This window comes from Myotis nattereri, assembly GCF_964212035.1.
Source record: "Myotis nattereri genome assembly, chromosome: 9".
Taxonomy (NCBI): domain Eukaryota; kingdom Metazoa; phylum Chordata; class Mammalia; order Chiroptera; family Vespertilionidae; genus Myotis; species Myotis nattereri.
The window spans coordinates 3,687,558-3,712,497 of NC_138084.1; the positions used below are offsets into that span (position 1 = coordinate 3,687,558).

At 54.0% G+C, this 24,940-nt stretch overlaps 1 protein-coding gene across 1 annotated transcript in view; it reads right to left on the reverse strand.

The window, feature by feature from the left end:
• The window catches only part of LOC308524734 (uncharacterized protein), a gene marked incomplete at its 5' end in the record, with an annotated part of 32,551 nt that extends 16,735 nt beyond the window's left edge, over positions 1 to 15,816 (reverse strand). Inside the window, 9 exons of the mRNA XM_081099287.1 lie at positions 1,228 to 1,336; positions 3,574 to 3,824; positions 4,607 to 4,715; positions 7,357 to 7,607; positions 10,240 to 10,348; positions 11,790 to 12,040; positions 12,633 to 12,741; positions 15,197 to 15,475; positions 15,697 to 15,816. Coding sequence (XP_080955413.1) covers positions 1,228 to 1,336; positions 3,574 to 3,824; positions 4,607 to 4,715; positions 7,357 to 7,607; positions 10,240 to 10,348; positions 11,790 to 12,040; positions 12,633 to 12,741; positions 15,197 to 15,475; positions 15,697 to 15,816 — 1,588 coding nt within the window. The remainder of the gene's footprint in view (positions 1 to 1,227; positions 1,337 to 3,573; positions 3,825 to 4,606; positions 4,716 to 7,356; positions 7,608 to 10,239; positions 10,349 to 11,789; positions 12,041 to 12,632; positions 12,742 to 15,196; positions 15,476 to 15,696) is intronic.
• Positions 15,817 to 24,940: the final 9,124 nt, after the last annotated feature.

Consider the following 24,940-nt stretch of genomic DNA (forward strand, 5'->3'; position numbering starts at 1 on the left):
GACCAGCCCTGCCCAATGGGCCCCCATGGAGGGGGGGCAGCGCGGGACCCCACACGTGCACAAATTCGTGCACCCAGCCACTAGTTTCATATTCCCTCACTTATCCTCCTTTTGAATTTTATGGTAAATACTCTCATCTCCATTTTACAACCGATATTGGACGCTGAGGCATCATCGGCCTTTTCTGGCAGCTCTGGCCACATGGAGAGTCCACACAGCGCTTCCAGCTGGTGACGTCCAAATCCCATTGACCTGGAGCCCGGGTTTTGCTCTCTAAGAGGAGGGAACTAAAGAGCACGCGAACCAGCGGGCTCCTTGTATGTGCTGAGTCTCCAGGCTGAGGCTGCACTCAGCTCCCGTCCTTGAGGAACCACCACCTGCACTCACACAGCAGCACCCGGTCCTCACACTCACACCCTCTGTTCCCAGCCTCCTAAGTGCCATCTGCATTAGGTGGGTTTCGCTTACTATTTGCCATCCATTCTGACAGTTTTCCACTCTGTCAGTGTAGGTGACAGCGCACAGAACCTGGTCAGTGACAAGCAGATTCTTCTGATCATGAGACGGTTTCTGTCCAGCGAGAATGCAAACGCTTGCTGTCCGAGGTGTGGGTGCCATTGCTCTGCAGGCCCCCAGCCCCTGTGCTCCCAGCCTGCGGTCTCACCCCAGCACCTTTCTCTCAGGGACGATACACAGTGTGGGGCCTGTCTGCTCCTCTGACCGGCTGTCATCCTGCTTCTGCTGTCCCTGCGGTCCATCCAGGTTCCAGGTGCTCATGTGCGTCTGTGTGAGACTGACTCTCTGTGATGTGGGACCTGGGAGAGCTGCTCCGTGGAGGGTGTTCAGGAAACCCTCTCAGGACGCCCTGTTCTGTGACATCCTCTGAGCAACAGGACACAGCGCTGAGAGGCAGTCCCTTCCTGAGAGCGGGACCCCCAGAGACGCTGCTGGTTTAGGGAAATCTGTCTGCGCGCCCAGCTAACGGGCCGGAGCTGGAGAGCGTCCAATGCGGGAGCAGCCCGGCTTCCCTGGGGCCCATGGGCCTCTTTCCCTGCTGGGTCAGGACCTGAGGGACCACTGAGATGCCCCCAAGGGACACGGATGTACAGTGAGCACAAGCCCTGCCCAGGGAGAAACCAACATGGGTTCCCAGGGTGGCATTTGGCTTTGAATTGTTCTCATCATGTTAAAAAATACCTGGAAAGTTACACTTTAAATACCGCTTACCTGGGGGAGCCAGGTGGATCACATAACCATTGCCCACATAGAGGGCCCAGTGCGAGGAGCCGATGCGGGAAATCTCAATCAGGTCTCCAGGCTTGGGCTCTGCACAAAACTGCAAGAAAACAGCCAGGAAAGTGAGACAGATCACAGGGAGCTGCTGAGGCCCGGACTGGAGCTGCCACTCCACCTAGGGATTTGCTTACTGATGCCCACCCCATGGGAAGAGTGTGTGTGTTTGGGGAACTCATTTCCCCTGTGAGGTCCGCAGCCTGCTGTAGCATCTAGAGGTTGCCCCGTGAGTAACTGGAAGTGTGTAAAAATGTCCTTGTGCATTGGGAGAGTGAAGATGTGTACAGAACGTGTGTGTAATGTATGTGTGTCTGTGTGTATTGTGCATGGATATGTTGTGTGTTGCATGTACATACACTCACACTAGGATGCAGACATGCATATGCAGGTGTACTGTGTATGTGTCTGGAGAGTATTAACACAACAGGCTGTATGTTAACCCCCTTCCTTGAGGCTGGGGCCCAGGCCCATCCCCCGCAAGATTGTCCAGGTGAGTCTGAGCTTCTCTGCTCTCACACACTGACCCTCATGTCTGCATCCTGTGTTTGTCCTGGCTGTGCATGGCCCCAACACCCACCACCTCACACTCTGCCCTTCCAGACCCGGAACACGGACCCTTGAAGAAGCTGAGCTGACAGACAGCAGGTGACAGCACCCTGAGGGCACCTGAGAACTGGAGAAGGCCCTCCTGTTGTTGCCCAGCTTCCTGCCCTGTGCCCCAGCAGGCTCTGCGGGCACATTTCCCCCATAACTGCCACCCTCCCAAGCCCAGGGGAAGGAAGCAGCACCCACGTGCTCAGCTGGGGAAACTGAGGATCAGAGAGGTAGAGGGACTTGCCCAGGGACACTCAGGTGGCAGTGGCTGCACTGGGTCTTCTCTGCCCCGACCCTTCCTGGTCCCCTTTCCTCCCTCCCTCCCTCCCTGGCTAATCACCTCCTCCCTGCTCCTCAGTGTCCCTGCCCAGGGCACCACAGCTTCCTGATTTGAGAATTTTTCAGTTTATCTTCCTGTTTGTGTCTGACCTCAGCTAACCTCCTGCAGTGCTCACCCCAGGCCGCCCAATCTGAGACCAGGGCCAGCTCCCTTTGCCCTCTCCATGCCAACATCCAACAGTGGTCTCTTAGCCTGGAAGCTTCTCTGAAATACACAACTTTGTTCATCTCTCCTCCATGACTTTATTCAGGGCCATCCTGGTCCTGATTATGTGACCACATGTCTTTCTGACCAACCCCCAGACCTCTGTCCCACCCACTCCAGGGCCTGTGTGAGCCTCCATGGTGGGGCCATTGGTCCTGAAGGGAACAGATAGGGGAGGTGGCTTGGTGCCTGGGCTTCTGGGGCCAGAGCTCTGGGGGTGAAAGTGGAAATGGCTCTGTGGTCTGGGCTCCAGCTCTGCAGAGGGAGGTGGTGGCAGAGCTGAGGGGAGAGGATGGGAAGCCATGGCCTCAGGGATCACTGTGCTCTGTGTGCTATTCCCAGTGCAGCCTGGAAACTTCTATGTCCAGCCCCTCCTCAGCCTTGACCTCCAGACTCACACGTCCAACTGCTACTCAACAGGTCTACCTGGATGTCTAACTGGTCACCTCAACACCCCACCTGAGCATCAAATCCTTAATTTCCCTCCCAATCCTGCTCCTCCCCTCATCTCCTCCTTCCAGGCTGCCTGTCACCCACTCACAGGGGCTGTGAGCCCTGGAGGTGCTGTGGTTCAGCAGAAAGAGCAGGGAGCACTGGGGATTGAATCCTGCTCCTGCCTCTTACTAGCTGTGCTTTGCTAAGAGGGAAAGAGGAGAGCGGTAAGGATGTGCCCAGACCTTACAGAACATGTCCTTGAGCTCTTACATGGGCCACAGACCTTGAGCATCTCTTGCCCAAGGGCTCTCTGGGGCCTTAGGAGACCTGTCATGGTCCCGGGTTGGCCCAGACTTTCCTGACAGCACACAGGGCATCATGAGCTGCCTTTAGGGTGGGTCTTAAGAGGCGAAGGACCCTAAAGGGACAGAGGTGGCCAGAGCCCCAGAGGTCCTCCAACATCCCCCCTTTCTGCACATGGGGAAACTGAGGCCAGAGAGGAAGGGACCTGTTCGAAGACCCTGAGTGGATCAGGAACAGATCCGAGATCTGATCTCAGACATCCTAACTCCCAGCCAGCAAGGAGCAGGGAGCATAATTTTGTCTCATTTCTGGTAAGTTTTTCTTCTGGATCCGAAGCCCTCTCTTCTCCGGTTCCCCAAGCAGATGTCTAGGAGTGAGAAGGACCCCCCTAGAGAGGGCCTTACCTGCCGGCTGCGGGCCTTGCCGTATCTCAGATCCGTGACAAAGCGCTCACAGTTCCTGCTCAGATCACTGTACTCCATCTCCTTACCAAGCATCTCCTTCCCAGATCTGAGCATCTCCTTTAGGGGCCGTGGTTTGTACAGGTGGTCCAAGTGGTTGTTGACCTTATAGAAGCAGTGTCCGACCACGTCCACCAGGAGCTGCCTTTTCACCTCCCCTAAGCCGGTGGGGGCGCCAGCCTCAGACTTCTCCCCTGGAATCAGACACAGGAGTATCAGGAACTGCAGGGGAGGCCAGGGAGGGAGAGAGAAGACAAGACAGGGGAGAAGGGCCAGGGATGACACTATTGAGCTTTGCTGTCTGTCCCTTCACCAATGTGATGCAGCGGTTCTCAACCTTCCTAATGCTGCGACCCTTTAATACAGTTCCTCATGTTGTGGTGACCCCCAACCATAACATTATTTTTGTTGCTACGTAAAAACTGTAATTTTGCTACTGTTATGAATTGTAATGTAAATATGTGATACGCAGGATGTATTTTCATTGTTTGGGACCCCCAGGTTGAGAACCGCTGGATTAGAGGATTCACGGATTTTAATCTTTTACTGAATGAGCTGTGAATACTTTTTCAAGGTAATGAACATTCTGATGGTCAGTGGCTGCCATTGTGCTCCCTTGTATGCACGGACACCATCCAGCTGACCATCCACTGTCACTGATCCTTCTTTTTGAGACTGTGGGGCCCAGAGACGCGGCTGTTTTAATGAAATCTCTCCGCACGCCCAGCACAAGGGCACGGAGCTGAAGAGCTCCCAATGCTGACGTAGCTCGACTTCACCGGGGCCCACGGACCTCTTTCCCAGCTGGGTCAGGACACGAGGGACCACTGAGATGCCCCCAAGGGAAACGGATGTGCAGTGAGCACAAGCCCTGCCCAGGGAGAAACCAACACGGGTTCCCAGGGTGGCATTTGGCTTTGAATTGTTGTCATCGTGTTTACAAATCTCTGGAAAATTATACTTTCACCCCCCTTACCTGGGGGAGCCAGGTGGATCACATCACCATCGCCCACATAGAGGGCCCAGTGAGAGGGGCCGATGCGGGAAATCTCAATCAGGTCTCCAGGGTTGGGCTCTTCACGAAACTGCAAGGAAACAGCCAGGAGAGTGAGACAGATCACAGGGAGCTGCGGAGGCCCGGGCTGGGAGCTGCAGCTCTGCCTGGGGATTTGCTTGTTGATGCTCATCCCATGGGAAGAGTGTGTGTGTGCGTGTGTGTGCGTGTGTGTGTGTGTGTGTGTGTGTGTGTGTGAAGGACTCTAGTCCCCTGTGGGGTCCTCAGCCTGCTGTAGCTTCTAGAGCAGCCATGGGCAAACTACAGCCCGCGGGCTGGATCTGACCCGTTCGGCTGTTCTTTCCGGCCCGCGGAGCCGAAAGAGCGGAGGGTTCTCTTGCTCTCCCCTCCGCTCCTTCACCAGCAGCAGTGTTAACATGTATTAGTTCACACAAACACTCCATCCATGCTTTTGTTCTGGCCCTCCGGTCCAGTTTAAGAACCCATTGTGGCCCTCAAGTCAAAAAGTTTGCCCACCCCTGTTCTAGAGGATGCCCTGTGAGTAACTGGAAGCCTGGAAAAATGTCCTTGTGCATTGGGAGAGTGATGATGTGCACAGAATGTGTGTGTAATGTATGTGTGTCTGTGTGTATTGTGCATGGATATGTTGTATGTTTCATGTACATACACTCACACTAGGATGCAGACACACATGTGCAGGTGTACTGTGTATGTGTCTGGAGGGTGGTAACACAACAGCCTGTATGTAAACCCCTTCCCTGAGGCTGGGGGCCAGGCCCATTCCGCGCAATATTGTCCAGGTGAGTCTGAGCTTCTCTGCTCTCACACACTGACCCTCATGTCTGCATCCTGTGTTTGCCTGGCTGTGCATGGCCCCAACACCCACCACCTCACACTCTGCCCTCCCAGCCCCGGAACACAGACCCTTGAAGATGCTGAGCTGACAGAGAGCAGGTGACAGCACCCCGAGGGCACCTGAGCATTGGAGAAGGCCCTCCTGTTGTTGCCCAGCTTCCTGCCCTGGGCACAGGGCTCACAGTGCCCCAGCAGGCTCTGCGGGCACATTTCCCCCATAACTGCCACCCTCCCAAGCCCAGGGGAAGGAAGCAGCACCCACGTGTTCAGCTGGGGAAACTGAGACCCAGAGAGGTGGAGGGACTTGCCCAGGGACACTCAGCTGGCAGTGGCTGCACTGGGTCTTCTCTGCCCCGACCCTTCCTGGTCCCTTTCCTCCATCCCTGCCTGCCTTACCACCTCCTCCCTGCTCCTCAGTGTCCCTGCCCAGGGCACCGCAGCTTCCTGATTTGAGAATTTTTCAGTTTATCTTCCTGTTTGTGTCTGACCTCAGCTAACCTCCTGCAGCGCTCACCCCAGGCCGCCCAATCTGAGACCAGGGGCCAGCTTCCCTTTGCCTTCATTCCATGCCAACATACAACAGTGGTCATTTAGCCTGGAAGCTTCTCGAGAATTCATTTCATTGTTCATCTTTCCTCCATGACATTATTCAGGGCCATCCTGTTCCCAATTATGTGACCCCATGTTTTCCTGACCAACCCCCAGACTTCTGTCCCACCCACTCCGGGGCCTGTGTGAGCCTCCATGGTCGGGCCATTAGGTGGTGACAGGGGTTCATAGGGGACGGGGCTTCCTGGCTGGGCTCCTGGGGCCAGAGCTCTGGGGGTGAAAGTGGGAATGGCTCTGTTGCTCATGCTCTACCTGGGCTCCAGCTCTGCAGAGGGAGGTGGTGGCCGAGCTGAGGGGAGACGATGGGAAAGCATGGCCTCAGGGACCACTGTGCTGTGTGTACTGTTCCCAAGTGCCTCTAGGAAACTTCTATCTTTAGCCTCACCTCAACCCTGAACTCCACACTGACACGTCCAACTGCTACCTGGGTATCTAACTGATCACCTCAAACACCCCACCTGAGCATCAAATCCCTAATTTCTATCCCAAACTGCTTCTCCCCCGCTTATTCTCCTCCATCTAGGTACCCCTAAGACCCACTCACTGGGCCTCCAGCCCTGGAGGTGCTGTGGTTCAGCAGGAAGAGCAGGGAACCACTGGGGTTTGAATCCCTACTCGCTTGTGTTGGTAAAGGGCAAGGAGGAAGGGGTTAAAGCTGTACCCAGATCTTACATTATTGGGTTGGGTAGAGGAGGAGAAAGCACCCATTTCTTCACATAGGGAGTGAGGATTAGAGAGATAGGGAGACTTGCCCAAGAACACTCAGCTGGAATTGGCTGCACAACGTCTTCTCATAAGAACCTTCTTGAACCCTTACATAGGCCACAGACCTTGAGCATCTCTCCTTAGAGGGCTCCCTGGAGCCTTAGCCAACGTGCCATGGTGCAGTGTTGGCCCAGACTTTCCCTGAGAGCACACAGGGCATCACGAGCTGCCTTTACGGTGGGTCTTAGAGGCGAAGGATCCTAAAGGGATAGAGGTGGCCAGAGCCCCAGAGGTCCTCCAAACATCCCCTCCTTCTGCACATGGGAAACTGAGGCCCAGAGAGAAAGTGTGCTGTCCAAAAACCCTGAGGGGATTAGAAGCAGACCTGAATTTTGCTTTTAACACCTAACTCCCAGCCAGTGGAACCCCAAGAGCCCATGTTTGCATCGTTCAGGGTAATTTTTCTTCTGGCTAGTCAGACCCATTAACCCCATTCCAAGCAGACCTCCAGAGGGAGAGGGAGCACCCACAGACGACATTACCTTCCGGCTGTGGGCCTTGCCGTATCTCAGATCGGTGACAAAGTGCTCACAGTTCCTGCTCAGGTCACTGTACTCCATCTCCTTACCAACCATCTCCTTCCCAGAACTGATCATCTCCTTTATGGGCTTTGGTTTGTACAGGTGGTCCAAGTGGTTGATGACCTTATAGGAGCAGTTTCCCACCACTTCCATGAGGAGCTGCCTTTTTACCTCCCCTAAGCCGGTGGGGGTGCCAGCCTCAGACTTCTCCCCTGGAATCAGAAACACTAGTATCAGGAACTGCAGGGGAGGCCAGGGAGGGAGAGAGGACACAAGACAGGGAAGAAGGGCCAGGGGATGACACTATTGAGCTATGGTTCTGTCCCTTCACCAACGTGATTGGAGAATTCAATGATTTAGCTCTTTTTCTTAATGAGCTGTGAAGACATTTCATGTTAATCAATGTTGTGATGGTCAGTGGCTGCCACTGTGTCCCATTATATGAATGGACATCATCTAGTTGACCAAGTCCCTATTATGGGCTGGTCCATAGCTTATCCATTGTAAACAACGGTAATAAATTGTATTTGTTCATCTTTGCACTTGTGTGTTTCAGAAAGAGATCAAAGTTGTTCTAGACCCATTGTGTTTCAGACTCTGCTGTGCAAATTTCATATATTCCCTCACTCATTCTCCTTCTGAATGTCATGGTAAACACTTTCATCTCCGTTCAGCAACCGATATTGGACCCTGAGGCATCATCAGGCTTTTCTGGCAGCTCTGGCCACATGGAGAGTCCACACAGCGCTTCCAGCTGGTGGCGTCCAAATCCCATTGACCTGGAGCCGGGCTTTGCTCTCTAAGAGGAGGGAACTAAGGAGCAGGATACTACTCTTAGGGCAATGGAAACTAAAGGGAAAATAAACAAATGGGACGACATCAAAATAAAAAGCTTCTGCACAGCAAAGGAAACCATCAACAAAACAACAAGAAAGCCCACTTCATGGGAGAACATATTTGCCAATGTTATCACCGATAAGGGTTTAATCTCCAACATTTACAGGGAACTCATACAACTTAACAAAAGGAAGATAAACAACCCAATCAAAAAATGGGCAATGGACCTAAATAGATACTTTTCGAAAGAAGATAGAAGAAAGACCAAAAGACATATGAAAACATGCTCAAAGTCACTAATCATCCGAGAGATGCAAATCAAAATGACAATGCGGTACCATCTCACACCTGTCAGAATGGCTATCATCAACAAATCAACAATCGACAAGTGCTGGCGAGGATGCGGAGAAAAAGGTACCCTCGTGCACTGCTGGTGGGAATGCAGACTGGTGCAGCCACTATGGAAGACAGTATGGAGTTTCCTCAAAAAACTAAAAATGGAACTCCCATTTGACCCTGTGATCCCACTTCTAAGAATATATCCCAAGAAACTAGAAACACCAATTAGAAAGGATATATGCACCCCTATGTTCATAGCAGCACAATTCACCATAGCTAAGATTTGGAAACAGCCTAAGTGCCCATCAGTAGGTGAGTGGATTAAAAAACTGTGATACATCTACACAATGGAATACTACGCTGCTGTAAAAAAGAAGGAATTCTTACCATTTGCAACAGTATGGATGGAGCTGGAGAGCATTATGCTAAGTGAAATCAGTCAGTCAGAGAAAGATAAATACCACATGATCTCACTCATTTATGGAATATAATGAACAACATAAACTGATGAACAAAAACAGCTCCAGAGACAGAGAAGCATCGATCAGACCGTCAAACCTCAGAGGAAGGTGGGGGTGGGGGGGGGAGAGATCAACCAAAGGACTTATATACAAGCATATAGGCCTAACCAATGGACACAGAAAACAGGGGGTTGAGGGCATGAGTGGGGGGGGGGAGGGAGGTAACATGGGGATAAAGACACATATGGTAATAACTTAATAAAAAATTTAAAAAAGTAGAGCAGGCGAACCAGCGGGCTCCCTGTATGTGCTGAGACTCCAGGCTGAGGCTGCACTCAGCACTCGTCCTTGAGGAACCACCACCTGCACTCACACAGCAGGACCCGGGCCTCACACTCACACTCCCTGTTCCCAGCCTCCTAAGTGCCCTCTGCATTAGATGGGTTTCGCTTACTATTTGCCATCCATTCTGACCGTTTTCCACTCTGTCAGTGTAGGTGACAGCGTACAGAACCTGGTCAGTGACAAACAGATTCTTCTGATCGTGAGACGGTTTCTGTCTAGCGAGACCACAAACACTTGCTGTCCGAGGTGTGGGTGCCATTGCTCTGCAGGGCCCCAGCCCCTGTGCTCCCAGCCCGCGGTCTCATCCCAGCACCTTTCTCTCAGGGACGATACACAGTGTGGGGCCTGTCTGCTCCTCTGACCGGCTGTCATCCTGCTTCTGCTGTCCCTGCGGTCCATCCAGGTCCCAGGTGCTCGTGTGCGTCTGTGTGAGACTCTCTGTGATGTGGGACCTGGGAGAGCTGCTCCGTGGAGGGTGTTCAGGAAACCCTCTCAGGACGCCCTGTTCTGTGACATCCTCTGAGCAACAGGACACAGCGCTGAGAGGCAGTCCCTTCCTGAGAGCGGGACCCCCAGAGACGCTGCTGGTTTAGGGAAATCTGTCTGCGCGCCGAGCTAATGGGCCGCAGCTGGAGAGCGTCCAGTGCAGGCCCAGCCCCGCTTCCCTGGGGCCCACGGACCTCTTTCCCTGCTGGGTCAGGACCTGAGGGACCACTGAGATGCCCCCAAGGGAAACGGATGTACAGTGAGCACAAGCCCTGCCCAGGGAGAATCCACATGGGTTCCCAGGGTGGCCTTTGGCTTTGAATTGTTCTCATCATGTAAACAAATCTCTGGAGAGTTACACTTTCACCCCCCTTACCTGGGGGAGCCAGGTGGATCACATCACCATCGCCCACATACAGGGCCCAGTGCGAGGACCCGATGCGGGAAATCACAATCAGGTCTCCAGGCTTGGGCTCTTCACGAAACTGCAAGGAAACAGCCAGGAAGGTGAAACAGATGTCAGGGAGCGGCTGAGGCCCGGGCTGGGAGCTGCAGCTCCGCCTGGGGATTTGCTTACTGATGCTCGCCCATGGGAAGCATGTGTGTGTGTGTGTGTGTGTGTGTGTGTGTGGAGGACTCTAGTCCCTTGTGAGGTCTTGAGCCTGCTATAGCTTCCAGAGGTGTCCCTGAGAGTAACAGAAACTTGAAAAAATGACCTTGGAATTGGGAGTATAACGATTTGTCCAGAATGTGTGTGTAATACATGTGTGTATGTATTTACTGTGCATGAATATGCTATGTGTTGCATGTACTTACATTCAGGGCCATCCTGTTCCTGATTATGTTGCCCCATGTTTTCCTGACCAACCCCCAGACTTCTGTTCCTACAATTACTTATCCAGTGTGAACTTCCATGGTGGGGCCATTTGGTCCTGACTGGGATTACAGAGGAGGGGGCTTTCTACGTGAGCTCCTGGGGCCAGAGCTCTGGGGGTGAAAGTGGGAATGGCTCTGTGGTTCATGCTCTACCTGGGCTCCAGCTCTGCAGAGGGAGGTGGTGGCAGAGCTGAGGGGAGAGGACGGGAAACCAAGGCCTCAGGGATCACTGTGCTCTGTGTACTGTTCCCAAGTGCAGCCTGGAAACTTCTATCTCCAGCCCCACCTCAGACATGAACAGCAGAATCACACATTCAAAGGTTACTCAACAGGTCCACCTGGATGTCAAACTGGTCACCTCAACACTCCACCTGAGCATCAAATCCATAATTTCCCCTCCAAACTGGTTCCTCCCCTCATCTCCTCCATCCAGGCTGCCTGTCACCCACTCACAGGGGCTGTGAGCCCTGGAGATGCTGTGGTTCAGCAGAAAGAGCCGGGAGCACTGGGGATTGAATCCTGCTGCTGCCTCTCACTAGCTGTGCTTTGCTAAGAGGGAAAGAGGAGAGCAGTAGGATGTGCCCAGACCTTACAGAACATGTCCTCGAGCTCTTACATGGGCCACAGACTTTGAGCATCTCTTGCCCGAGGGCTCTCTGGGGCCTTAGGAGGCCTGTCATGGTCCCGGGTTGGCCCAGACTTTCCTGACAGCACACAGGGCATCATGAGCTGCCTTTAGGGTGGGTCTTAAGAGGCGAAGGATCCTAAAGGGACAGAGGCGGCCTGACCCCAGAGGTCCTCCAAACATCCCCTCCTTGTGCACTTGGGGAAACTGTGGCTAGTGAGGAAGTGACCTGTTCAAAGACTCTGAGTGGATCAGGAACAGACCAGCGATTTCTTCTCAGACATCCTGACTCCCAGCCAGCAGGAAGCAGAGAGCATAATTTTACATCATTCGGGGTAATTTTTTCATGTGGATGCACAGGCCTCTCATCCCCACCCCAAGCAGAACCCCAGAAGGGAGAGGCAGCCCCCCAGAGAGGGCCTTACCTGCCGGCTGCGGGCCTTGCCGTATCTCAGATCCGTGACAAAGTGCTCACAGTTCCTGCTCAGATCACTGTACTCCATCTCCTTACCAACCATCTCAATCCCAGCACTGAGCATCTCCTCTATGGGCCGTGGTTTGTACAGGTGGTCCAAGTGGTTGTTGACCTTATAGAAGCAGTTTCCCACCACTTCCACGAGGGGCTGCCTTTTCACCTCCCCTAAACCAGTGGGGGCACCAGCCTCCGAGTTCTCCTCTGGAATCAGACACAGGAGTATCAGGAACTGCAGGGGGAGGCCAGGGAGGGAGAGAGAAGACACGAGACAGGGAAGAAGGGCCAGGGATCACACTATTGAGCCTTGGCGCCTGTCCCTTCACCAATGTGATTGGAGGATTCACGGATTTTACTCATTTTACATAATGAGCTGTGAATACTTTTCAATCTAATGAAATCTGTGATGGTCAGTGGCTGCGAATGTGCTCCCTTGTATGAACGGACATCGTCTAGTTGACCATCCACTCTCACTGATCCTTCTTCTTTATGAGACCGGGACCCCCAGAGATGCTGCTGGTTTAGGGAAATCTGTCTGCGCGCTCAGCTAAAGGGCCGGAGCTTGAGAGCGTCTAATGCGGCCCCAGCCCAGCTTCCCTGGGGCCCATGGACCTCTTTCCCAGCTGGGTCAGGACCTGAGGGGTCACTGAGATGCCCCCAAGGGACAGGGATGTAGGGGGAACCCAAGCACAGCTCATGGAGAAACTAACACTTGTTTCCAGAGTGGCATTTGGCATTGAATTATTCTCATCATGTAAACAAATTTCTGGAGACTTACACTTTCAACCCCCCTTACCTGGGGGAGCCAGGTGGATCACATCACCATCGCCCACATAGAGGGCCCAGTGCGAGGAGCCGATGCGGGAAATCTCAATCAGGTCTCCAGGCTTGGGCTCTTCAAGAAACTGCAAGGAAACAGCCAGGAAGGTGAGACAGATCACAGGGAGCTGCAGAGGCCCGGGCTGGGAGCTGCAGCTCCGCCTGGGGATTTGCTTACTGATGCTCACCGCATGGGAAGCGTGTGTGTGTGTGTGGGGGGGGGGGGGGATGGGGGGGGGCCCGGGGGTGAGGGGGCGGGCACTCTTGTCCCCTGTGAGGTCCTCAGCCTGCTATAGCTTCTAGAGCAGCAGTTCTCAACCTGTGGGTCGCGACCCCTTTGGCGGTAGAAAGACCCTTCCATAGGGGTTGCTTAAGACCATCTGCATATCATATATTTACATTAGGATTCATAACCCTGTTCTAGAGGTTACCCTGTGAGTAACTGGAAGCCTGGAAAAATGACCTTGTGCAATCGGAGAGTGAAGATTTGTCCAAAATGTGTGTGCAGTACTGTGTGTTTGTGGGTATTGTACATGGGCATGTTTTGTGTTGTGTGTACAGGCACACACACTAGGAAGCAGTCATGCATATGCAGGTGTATTGTGTGAGTCTCTCGAGGGTGGTAACACAACAGACTGAATGTCAGTGGTTCTCAACCTTCTGGCCCTTTAAATACAGTTCCTCATGTTGTGACCCAACCGTAAAATTATTTTCGTTGCTACTTCATAAATGTAATGTGGCTACTGTTCTGAATCGTAATGTAAATATCTGATATGAGGGATGGTCTTAGGCGACCCCTGTGAAAGGGTCGTTCGACCAACAAAGGGGTTGCGACGCACAGGTTGAGAACCGCTGCTGTATGTAAACCCCCTTCCCTGAGGCTGGGGACCAGGCCCATCCCCCACAACATTGTCCAGGTGAGTCTGAGCTTCTCTGCTCTCACACACTGACCCTCATGTCTCCATCATGTGTTTGTCCTGGCTGTGCATGGACCCAACACCCACCACCTCACACTCTGCCACCCTCCCAAGCCCAGGGGAAGGAAGCAGCACCCACGTGCTCAGCTGGGGAAACTGAGGATCAGAGAGGTGGAGGGACTTGCCCAGGGACACTCAGCTGGCAGTGGCTGCCCTGGGTCTTCTCTGCCCCGACCCTTCCTGGTCCCCTTTCCTCCCTCCCTCCCTCCCTGCCTGCCTTACCACCTCCTCCCTGCTCCTCCGTGTCCCTGCCCAGGGCACCACAGCTTCCTGATTTGAGAATTTTTCAGTTTATCTTCCTGTTTGTGTCTGACCTCAGCTAACCTCCTGCAGCGCTCACCCCAGGCCGCCCAATCTGAGACCAGGGGCCAGCTTCCCTTTGCCCTCATCCATGCCAACATCCAACAGTGGTCATTTAGCCTGGAAGCTTCTCTGGAATTCACTTCTTTGTTCATCTTTCCCCGATGACTTTATTCAGGGCCATCCTGTTCCCGAATATGTGACCCCACGTTTTCTTGACCAACCCCCAGACTTCTGTCCCCCCGACTCCGGGGCCTGTGTGAGCCTCCATGGTGGGGCCATTTGGTCCTTAATGGGATGGACAGGGGAGGGTACTTCCTGCCTGGGCTACTGGGGCCAGAGCTCTGGGGCTGAAAGTGGGAATGGCTCTACCTGGGCTCCACCGCTGTAGAGAGAGGGTAGTGACAGAGCTGCGGGGAGAGGATGGGAAACCAGGGGAATCACTGTGCTCTGTGTACTGTTCCCAAGTTCAGCCTGGAAACTTCTATCTCCAGCCCCACCTCAGCCCTGAACTCCAGACTCACACATCCAACTGCTACACAACAGCTCTACCTGGATGTCTAACTGGTCACCTCAACACCCCACCTGAGCATCAAATGCTTAATTTCCCTCCCAATCCTGCTCCTCCCCTCATCTCCTCCATCCAGGCTGCCTGTCACCCACTCACAAGGGCTGTGAGCCCTGGAGGTGCTGTGGTTCAGAGGAAAGAGCTGGGAGCACTGGGCATTGAATCCTGCTGCCGCCTCTCACTAGCTGTGCTTTGCTAAGAGGGAAAGAGGAGAGCGGTAAGGATGTGCCCAGACCTTACAGAACATGTCCTCGAGCTCCTACATGGGCCACAGACCTTCAGCATCTCTTGCCCGAGGGCTCTCTGGGGCCTTAGGAGACCGGTCATGGTCCCGGGTTGGCCCAGACTTTCCTGACAGCACACAGGGCATCAGGAGCTGCCTTTAGGGTGGGTCTCAGATACAAAGGATCCTAAAGGGACAGAGGTGGCCAGAGTCTCAGAGGTCCTCCAACATCCCCCCTTTCTGCACATGGAGAAACTGAGGCCAGAGAGGAAGTGACCTGTCTGAAGACCCTGAGTGGATGAGGAACAGACCCAAGATTTGTTCTTTGATATCCTAACTCCCAGCCAGCAGGGAGCAGAAAGCATAATTTTGAATCATTCAGGGTAATTTTTTCTTCAGGATAGTCAGCTCTGTGATATGATCGCTAGTAAACCCACAGAAGGTAGAGGGAGCCCCCCAACAGAGGGCCTTACCTGCCGGCTGCGGGCCTTGCCATATCTCAGATCCATGACAAAGTGCTCACAGTTCCTGCTCAGATCACTGTACTCCATCTCCTTACCGACCATCTCCTTCCCAGATCTGAGCATCTCCTCTATGGGCCGTGGTTTGTACAGGTGGTCCAAGTTGTTGTTGACCTTATAGAAGCAGTGTCCGACCACTTCCACAAGGAGCTGCCTTTTCACCTCCCCTAAGCCGGTGGGGGCGCCAGCCTCAGACTTCTCCCCTGGAATCAGACACAGGAGTATCGGGGACTGCAGGGGGAGGCCAGGGAGGAAGAGAGAAGACACAAGACAGGGAAGAAGGGCCAAGCGATTACACTATTGAGCCTTGGTGCCTGTCCCTTCACCAATCTGATTTATTTAATGATTTTTCAAGCTATGAATAATTTTTCAAGCTAATGAATATTTTGAAGGCCAGAAGCTGCTATTATGCTCCATTGTATGAATGGACATTATCTGGTTGACCAATCTACCTTCACTGATACTTCTCCTTTATGAGACCTGGACACCAAGATACGATGCTGGATTAATCTCTCTGCGTGCCCAGCTGAAGGGCATGGAGCTGGGGAGCTGCAAATGGTGATGAAGCCCATGTTTTCCAGGGCCCACGGCCCACTTTCCCTGCTGTGCCTGGACCTGAGGGACCACTCAGATGCCCCCAAGGGACAGGGATGTGCAGTGAGCACAAGCCCTGCCCAGGGAGAAACCAACACGGGTTCCAGGGTGGCATTTGGCTTTGAATTGTTCTCATCATGTTAACAAATCTCTGGAAGTTATACTTTCAGCCCTCTTACCTGGGGGAGCCAGGTGGATCACATCACCATCGCCCACATAGAGCGCCCAGTGTGAGTTGTAAAATCGAAAAATCTGAATCAGGTCTCCAGGGTTGGGCTCTTCACGAAACTGCAAGAAAACAGCCAGGAAGGTGAAACAGATGTCAGGGAGCTACAGAGGCCCGGGCTGGGAGCAGCAGCTCCGCCTGGGGATTTGCTTACTGATGCTCACCCCATGGGAAGAATGTGTGTGTGTGTGGAGGAATCTATTCCCCTGTGACATCTTGAGCCTGCTGTAGCTTCTACAGGTTGCCCTGTGAGTAACTAGAAGCCTGGAAAAATGACCTTGTGAATTGGGAGAGAGAAGATTTGTTCAGAATCTGTGTGCAAGGCATGGGTGTGTTTGCGTATATTGTGCATGGATATGTTGTATATTGCATGTACATGTACACAGGAGGAAGCAGACACGCATATGCAGGTGGACTGTGTGTGTGTCTGGAGTGTGGGAATACAACAGCCTGTATGTAACCCCCTTCCCTGAGGCTGGGGCCCAGGCCCATCCCACACAACATTGTTCTGATGAGTCTGAGCTTCTCTGCTCTCACACTCTGACCCTCATGTCTCCATCCTGTGTTTGCCTGGCTGTGCATGGCCCCAACACCCACCACCTCACACTCTGCCCTCCCAGCCCCAGAACACGGACCCTTGAAGATGCTGAGCTGACAGACAGCAGGTGACAGCACCCTGAGGGCACCTGAGCATTGGAGAAGGCCCTCCTGTTGTTGCCCAGCTTCCTGCCCTGGGCACAGGGCTCACAGTCCCCCAGCAGGCTCTGCGGGCACATTTCCCCCATAACTGCCACCCTCCCAAGCCCAGGGGAAGGAAGCAGCACCCACGTGCTCAGCTGGGGAAACTGAGGCCCAGAGAGGCAGAGGGACTTGCCCAGGGACACTCAGGTGGCAGTGGCTGCACTGGGTCTTCTCTGCCCCGGCCCTTCCTGGTCCCCTTTCCTCCCTCCCTCCCTCCTGCCTTACCACCTCCTCCCTGCTCCTCAGTGTCCCTGCCCAGGGCACCACAGCTTCCTGATCTGAGAATTTTTCAGTTTATCTTCCTGTTTGTGTCTGACCTCAGCTAACCTCCTGCAGCGCTCACCCCAGGCCGCCCAATCTGAGACCAGGGCCAGCTTCCCTTTGCCCTCATTCCATGCCAACATCCAACAGTGGTCACTTAGCCTGGAAGCTCCTCTGGAATTCACTTCTTTGTTCATCTTTTGCTCATGACTTTATTCAGGGCCATCCTGTTCCTGATTATGTGACCTCACGATTTCCTGACCAACCCCCAGACTTCTGTCCCACCCACTCCAGGGCCTGTGTGAGCCTCCTGGGTGGGGCCATTGGTCCTGATGGGGGTGGGTAGGGTAGGGGGCTTCCTGGCAGGGCTCCTGGGGCCAGAGCTCTGGGGGTGAAAGTGGGAATGGCTCTGTGGTCTTGGCTCTCCCTGGGCTCCAGCTCTGCAGAGGGAGGTGGTGGCAGAGCTGAGGGGAGACAATGGGAAGCCATGGCCTCAGGGATCACTGTGCTCTGTGTACTGTTCCCAAGAGCAGCCTGGAAACTTCTATCTCCAGCCCCACCTCAGCCCTGAACAGCAGACTCGCTTGTCCAACTGCTACTCAACAACTCTACCTGGATGTCTAACGGGTCACCTCAAACCCCCATCTGAGCAAGAAATCCTTATTTCTATCTGCCACCTGCTCTACTTCCTGTCGTTCCTCTATATCTAAGGACACCGATAACCCAATCACTGGTCCTCCCGCCCTGAGGTGCTGTGGTTCAGCAGAAAGAGCAGGGACCACTGGGTTTGTGTTAGTAGCTTGTGTTGCTAAAACGGCAAGGAGGAAGGGGTTAAAGCTGAGCTGAGAGCTTAGATTAATTTGGGCGGATAGGGAAGGAGGCAGAACCCAGTTGTTCACATGGCGACACTGAGGCCCAGGGAGGAAGTGCCCTGTCAAAAGAATCTGAGCGGATTAGAAGAAGACCTACGTTATTCTCTCAGATATGACTCCCAGCCAGGGGAACCCCAGAGCCCATGTTTGCATCATTCAGGGTAATTTTTCTTCTGGGTAGTGAGGTCTGTCACCCCCACAACAGGCAGACCACCGGAAGGGAGAGGGAGCCCCCCAGGGAGGGCCTTACCTGCCGGCTGCGGGCCTTGCCGTATCTCAGATCGGTGACAAAGTGCTCACAGTTCCTGCTCAGATCACTGTACTCCATCTCCTTCCCAACCATCACAATCCCAGATATGAGCATCTCCTCTATGGGCCGTGGTTTGTACAGGTGGTCCAAGTGGTTGTTGACCTCATAGGAGCAGCTTCCCACCACGTCCACCAGGAGCTGCCTTTTCACCACCCCTAAGCCGGTGGGGGCGCCAGCCTCAGACTTCTCCCCTGGAATCAGACACAGGAGTATCAGGAACTGCAGGGGGGGCCAGGGAGGGAGAGAGAAGACACAAGACAGGGAAGAAGGGCCAGGGGATGACATTATTGAGCCTTGGTGCCTGTCCCTTCACCAATGTAATTGGAGGATTCAGTGATTCTGCTCTTTTCCTTAACAAGTTGTAATACTTTTCATGTTAATCAATGTTGTGATGGTCAGTGGCTGCCACTGTGTTCCATTATATGAATGGACACCATCTAGTTGACCAGTCCCTAGTATTGGCTGGTCCATAGCTTATCCACTGTAAACAATGGTAGTAAATTGTATTTGTTCATCTTTGCACTTGTGTGTTTCAGAAAGAGATCAAAGTTGTTCTACTCCCACTGTGTTTCAGACTCTGCTGTGCAAATTTCATATATTCCCTCACTTATTCTCCTTCTGAATGTCATGGTAAACACTTTCATCTCCGTTCAGCAACCGATATTGGACCCTGAAGCATCATCAGGCTTTTCTGGCAGCTCTGGCCACATGGAGAGTCCACACAGTGCTTCCAGCTGGTAGCGTCCAAATCCCATTGACCTGGAGCCCAGGTTTTGCTCTCTAAGAGGAGGGAGCTAAGGAGCACGCGAACCAGCAGGCTCCCTGTATGTGCTGAGTCTTGAGGCTGAGGCTGCACTCAGCACCTGTCCTTGAGGAAACACCACCTGCACTCACACAGCAGGACCCGGTCCTCACACTCACGCTCCCTGTTCCCAGCCTCCTAAGTGCCGTCTGCATTAGGTGGGTTTCGCTTACTATTTGCCATCCATTCTGACAGTTTTCCACTCTGTCAGTGTAGGTGACAGCGTACAGAACCTGGTCAGTGACAAGCAGATTCTTCTGATCGTGAGACGGTTTCTGTCCAGCGAGAATGCAAACGCTTGCTGTCCGAGGTGTGGGTGCCATTGCTCTGCAGGGCCCCAGCCCCTGTGCTCCCAGCCCGCGGTCTCATCCCAGCACCTTTCTCTCAGGGACGATACACAGTGTGGGGCCTGCCTGCTCCTCTGACCGGCTGTCATCCTGCTTCTGCTGTCCCTGCGGTCCATCCAGGTTCCAGGTGCTCGTGTGCGTCTGTGTGAGACTCTCTGTGATGTGGGACCTGGGAGAGCTGCTCCATGGAGGGTGTTCAGGAAACCCTCTCAGGACGCCCTGTTCTGTGACATCCTCTGAGCAACAGGACACAGCGCTGAGAGGCAGTCCCTTCCTGAGAGCGGGACCCCAGAGACGCTGCTGGTTTAGGGAAATCTGTCTGCGCGCCCAGCTAACGGGCCGGAGCTGGAGAGCATCCAGTGCGGGCGCAGTGGCTTCCCTGTGGCCCAGGGACCTCTTTCCCTGCTGGGTCAGGACCCGAGGGACCACTGAGATGCCCCCAACGGACACAGATGTACAGCGAGCACAAGCCCTGCCCAGGGAGAAACCAATGAGAGTTCCAGGATGGCATTTGGCTTTCAGTTGTTCTCATCATGTAAACAAATCTTTAGAGAGTTTCAACCCCCCTTGCAACCCTCCTTACCTGGGGGAGCCAGGTGGACCACATCACCATCGCCAACATAGAGGGCCCAGTGCGAGGAGCCGATGTGGGAAATCTCAATCAGGTCTCCAGGCTTGGGCTTTGCACGAAACTGCAAGGAAACAGCCAGGAGAGTGAGACAGATGTCAGGGAGCTGCAGCTCCGACTGGGGATTTGCTTACTGATGCTCACCCCGTGGGAAGGGGGTGTGTGTGAGTGTGTGTCTGTGTGTGTGTGTGCACGCGCGCGCGCTGCTGGGGGAGGGGGGGCTGGGGAGGGTGGGACTCAGGTTCCTTGTGAGGTACTCAACCTGCTGTAGTTCCAGAGGTTTCCCTGTGAGTAACTGGAAACCCGGAAAAAATACCTTGTGCTTTGAGAAAGTGAAGATTTATCCAGAAAGTGTGTGATATGCATGTGTGTATGTGTGTAATCTACATGGATATGTTGTGTGTGTGTTTACATGCACACACACTAGGATGCAGACATGCATATGCAGGTGGACTGTGTATATCTCTGGAGGGTGGTAACACAACAGCCTGTATGTAACCCCCTTCCCTGAGGCTATGGTCCAGGTCCATCCCACACAACACTGTCAGGGTGAGTCTGAGCTTCTCTGCTCTCACACACTGACCCTCACGTCTCCATCATGTGTTTGTCCTGGCTGTGCATGGCCCCAACACCCACCACCTCACACTCTGCCCTCCCAGACCCGGAACACGGACCCTTGAGGATGCTGAGCTGACAGAGAGCAGGTGACAGCACCCTGAGGGCACCTGAGCATTGGAGAAGGCCCTCCTGTTGTTACCCAGCTTCCTGCCCTGGGCACAGGGCTCACAGTCCCCCAGCAGGCTCTGTGGGCACATTTCCCCCATAACTGCCACCCTCCCAAGCCCAGGGGAAGGAAGGAGCACCCATGTGCTCAGCTGGGGAAACGGAGGATCAGAGAGGTGGAGGGACTTGCCCAGGGACACTCAGCTGGCAGTGGCTGCACTGGGTCTTCTCTGCCCTGACCCTTCCTGGTCCCTTTCCTCCATCCCTGCCTGCCTGCCTTACCACCTCCTCCCTGCTCCTCAGTGTCCCTGCCCAGGGCACCACAGCTTCCTGATTTGAGAATTTTTCATTTTTTCTTCCTGTTTGTGTCTGACCTCAGCTAACCTCCTGCAGTGCTCACCCCAGGCCGCCCAATCTGAGACCAGGGGCCAGCTTCCCTTTACCCTCTCCATGCCAACATCCAACAGTGGTCATTTAGCCTGGAAGCTTCTCTGGAATTCACTTCTTTGTTCATCTTTCCCCCATGACTTTATTCAGGGTCATCCTGTTCCCGATTATATGACCACATGTCTTTCTGACCAACCCCCAGACTTCTGTCCCACCCACTCCAGGGCCTGGGTGAACCTCCATGGTGGGGCCATTGGTCCTGACAGGGGGGTTAGGGGAGGGGGCTTCCTGCCTGGGCTCCTGGGGCCAGAGCTCTGGGGGTGAAAGTGGGAATGGCTCTGTGGTCTGGGCTCCAGCTCTGCAGAGGGAGGTGGTGGCAGCGCTGAGGGGAGACGATGGGAAACCATGGCCTCAGGGATCACTGTGCTCTGTGTACTGTTCCCAGTGCAGCCTGGAAACTTCTATGTCCAGCCCCACCTCATATCTGAACTCCAGACTCACACGTCCAAGTGCTACTCAACAGGTCCACCTGGCTGTCTAACTGGTCACCTCAACACCCCACATGACTATCAAATCCTTAATTTCCCTCCCAAACCTGCCCCTCCTCCCCTCATCTCCTCCATCCAGGCTGCCCGTCACCCAGTCACAGGGACTGTGAGCCCTGGAGGTGCTGTGGTTCAGCAGAAAGAGCCGGGAGCACTGGGCATTGAATCCTGCTGCTGCCTCTCACTAGCTGTGCTTTGCTAAGAGGGAAAGAGGAGAGCGGTAGGATGTGCCCAGACCTTACATAACATGTTCTTGAGCTCTTACATGGGCCACAGACCTTGAGCATCTCTTGCCCGAGGGCTCTCTGGGGCCTTAGCAGACCTGTCATGGTCCCAGGTTGGCCCTGACAGCACACAGGGCACCAGGAGCTGCCTTTAGGGTGGGTCTTAGAGGTGAAGGATCCTAAAGGGACAGAGGTGGCCTGACCCCAGAGGTCCTCCAAACATCCCTCCTTGTGCACACGGGGAAACTGAGGCCAGAGAGGAAGTGACCTGTTCAAAGACCCTGAGTGGATCAGGAATAGTCTTGAGATTTGATCTCAGACATCCTAACTCCCAGCCAGCAGGGAGCTGGGAGCAGAGAGCACAATTTTGTATCATTTGAGTTAAATTTTTATTCGGGATGCACAGCGCTGTCACCACAACCCCAAGCAGACTTCCAGAAGGGAGAGGGAGCACCCACAGACGACATTACCTGCCGGCTGCGGGCCTTGCCGTATCTCAGATCGGTGACAAAGTGCTCACAGTTCCTGCTCAGGTCACTGTACTCCATCTCCTTACCAACCATCTCCTTCCCAGAACTGAGCATCTCCTCTATGGGCCGTGGTTTGTACAGGTGGTCCAAGTGGTTGTTGACCTTATAGAAGCAGTTTCCCACCACGTCCACCAGGAGCTGCCTTTTCACCTCCCCTAAGCCGGTGGGGGATCCAGCCTCAGAGTTCTCTGGAATCAGACACAGGAGTATCAGGAACTGCAGGGGAGGCCAGGGAGGGAGAGAGAAGACAAGACAGGGAAGAAGGGCCAGGGGATGACACTATTGAGCTTTGCTGTCTGTCCCTTCACCAATGTGATTGGAGGATTCACGGATTTTATCTTTTTACTAAATGAGCTGTGAATACCTTTTCAATCTAATGAACATTCTGATGGTCAGTGGCTGCTATTGCGCTGCATGATATGAACGGACATCGTCTAGTTGATCATCCACCATCACTGATCCTTCCTTCTCCTTTATGAGACTGTGGACACCCAGAGACGCTGCTGGTTTAGGGAAATCTGTCTGCATGTCCAGCTAAGGGGCCGGAGCTGGAGAGTGTCCAATGCAGCCCCAGCCCAGTTTCCCTGAGGCCCTGGAATCTCTTTCCGTGCTGGGTCAGGACCTGAGGGGCCACTGAGATGTCCCCAAGGGACATGGGTGTAGGGGGACCCCAAGCACAGCTCAGGGAGAAACTAACACTGGGTCCCAGGGTGGCATTTGGCCTTAAATTTTTCTCATCATGTAAACAAATCTCTGGATAGTTACACTCTCAACCCCCCTTACCTGGGGGAGCCAGGTGGATCACATCACCATCGCCCACATAGAGGGCCCAGTGCGAGGGGCCGATGCGGGAAATCTCAATCAGGTCTCCAGGGTTGGGCTCTACATGAAACTGCAAGGAAACAGCCAGGAAGGTGAGACAGATTTCAGGGAGCTGCAGACGCCCGGGCTGGGAGCTGCAGTTCTGCCTGGGGATTTGCTTACTGATGCTCATCCCATGGGAAGAATGGGTGTGTGTGGGATGGGGACGGGTGGAGAGGCGGGGGGAAACTCATGTTCCCTGTGGGGTCCTCAGCCTGCTGTAGCTTCTATAGGCTGGCCTCTGAGTAACTGGAACCCTGGAATGATACCTTGTGCATTGGGAGAGTGAAGATTTGTTCAGAATGTGTGTGTGATGCATGTGTGTCTGTGTGTATTGTGCATGGATATGTTGTGTGTTGCATGTACATACACTCACACTAGCATGCAGACTTGCATATGCAGGTGTTCTGTGTATGTGTCCGGAGGTGATACCCCAATAGCCTGTATGTAAACACCCTTCCCTGAGGCTGGGGCCCAGGTCCATCCCCCGCAATATTGTCCAGTTGAGTCTGAGCTTCTCTGCTGTCACACACTGACCCTCATGTCTCCATCATGTGTTTGCCTGGCTGTGCACAGACCCAACACCCACCACCTCACACTCTGCCCTCCCAGCCCCGGAACACAGACCCTTGAGGATGCTGAGCTGACAGACAGCAGGTGACAGCACCCTGAGGGCACCTGAGCATTGGAGAAGGCCCTCCTGTTGTTGCCCAGCTTCCTGCCCTGGGCACAGGGCTCAGAGTGCCCCAGCAGGCTCTGCGGGCACATTTCCCCCATAACTGCCACCCTCCCAAGCCCAGGGGAAGGAAGCAGCACCCACGTGCTCAGCTGGGGAAACTGAGGCCCAGAGAGGTGGAGGGACTTGCCCAGGGACACTCAGCTGGCAGTGGCTGCACTGGGCCATCTCTGCCCCGACCCTTCCTGGTCCCCTTTCCTCCCTCCCTCCCTGCCTGCCTTACCACCTCCTCCCTGCTCCTCAGTGTCCCTGCCCAGGGCACCACATCTTGAAAAGTGAATTTTTTATCCTTTCTTACTGTTTGTGTCTGACCTCAGCAAACCTCCTGCAGTGCTCACCCCAGGCCGCCCAATCTGAGACCAGGGGCCAGCTTCCCTTTGCCCTCATTCCATGCCAACATCCAACAGAGGTCACTTAGCCTGGAAGCTTCTCTGGAATTCACTCCTTTGTTCATCTTTCCCCCATGACTTTATTCAGGGCCATGTTATACTTGATTATGTGACCCATGTTTTACAGACCCACCCCAAGACTTCTGCCCTACCCACTCTGGGGCCTGTGTGAGCTGCCTTGGTGGGGCTATTTGGCCATGACCAGGATAGGTTGGGAAGGGGCTTCCTGCCTGGGCTCTTGGGGCCAGAGCTCTGGGGGTGAAAGTGGGAATGGCTCTGTGGTCTGGGCTCTACCTGGGCTCCAGCTCTGCAGAGGGAGGTGGTGGCAGAGCTAAGGGGAGAGGGTGGTGAACCATGGCCTCAGGCATTACTCTGCTCTGTGTACTGTTCCCAAGTGCAGCCTGGAAACTTCTATCTCCAGCTTCACCTCACCCTGAACACCAGACTCACAGATTCAGCTGCTACTCAACAGGTCCACCTGGATGTCTAATCGTCACCTCAACACTCCACCTGAGCATCA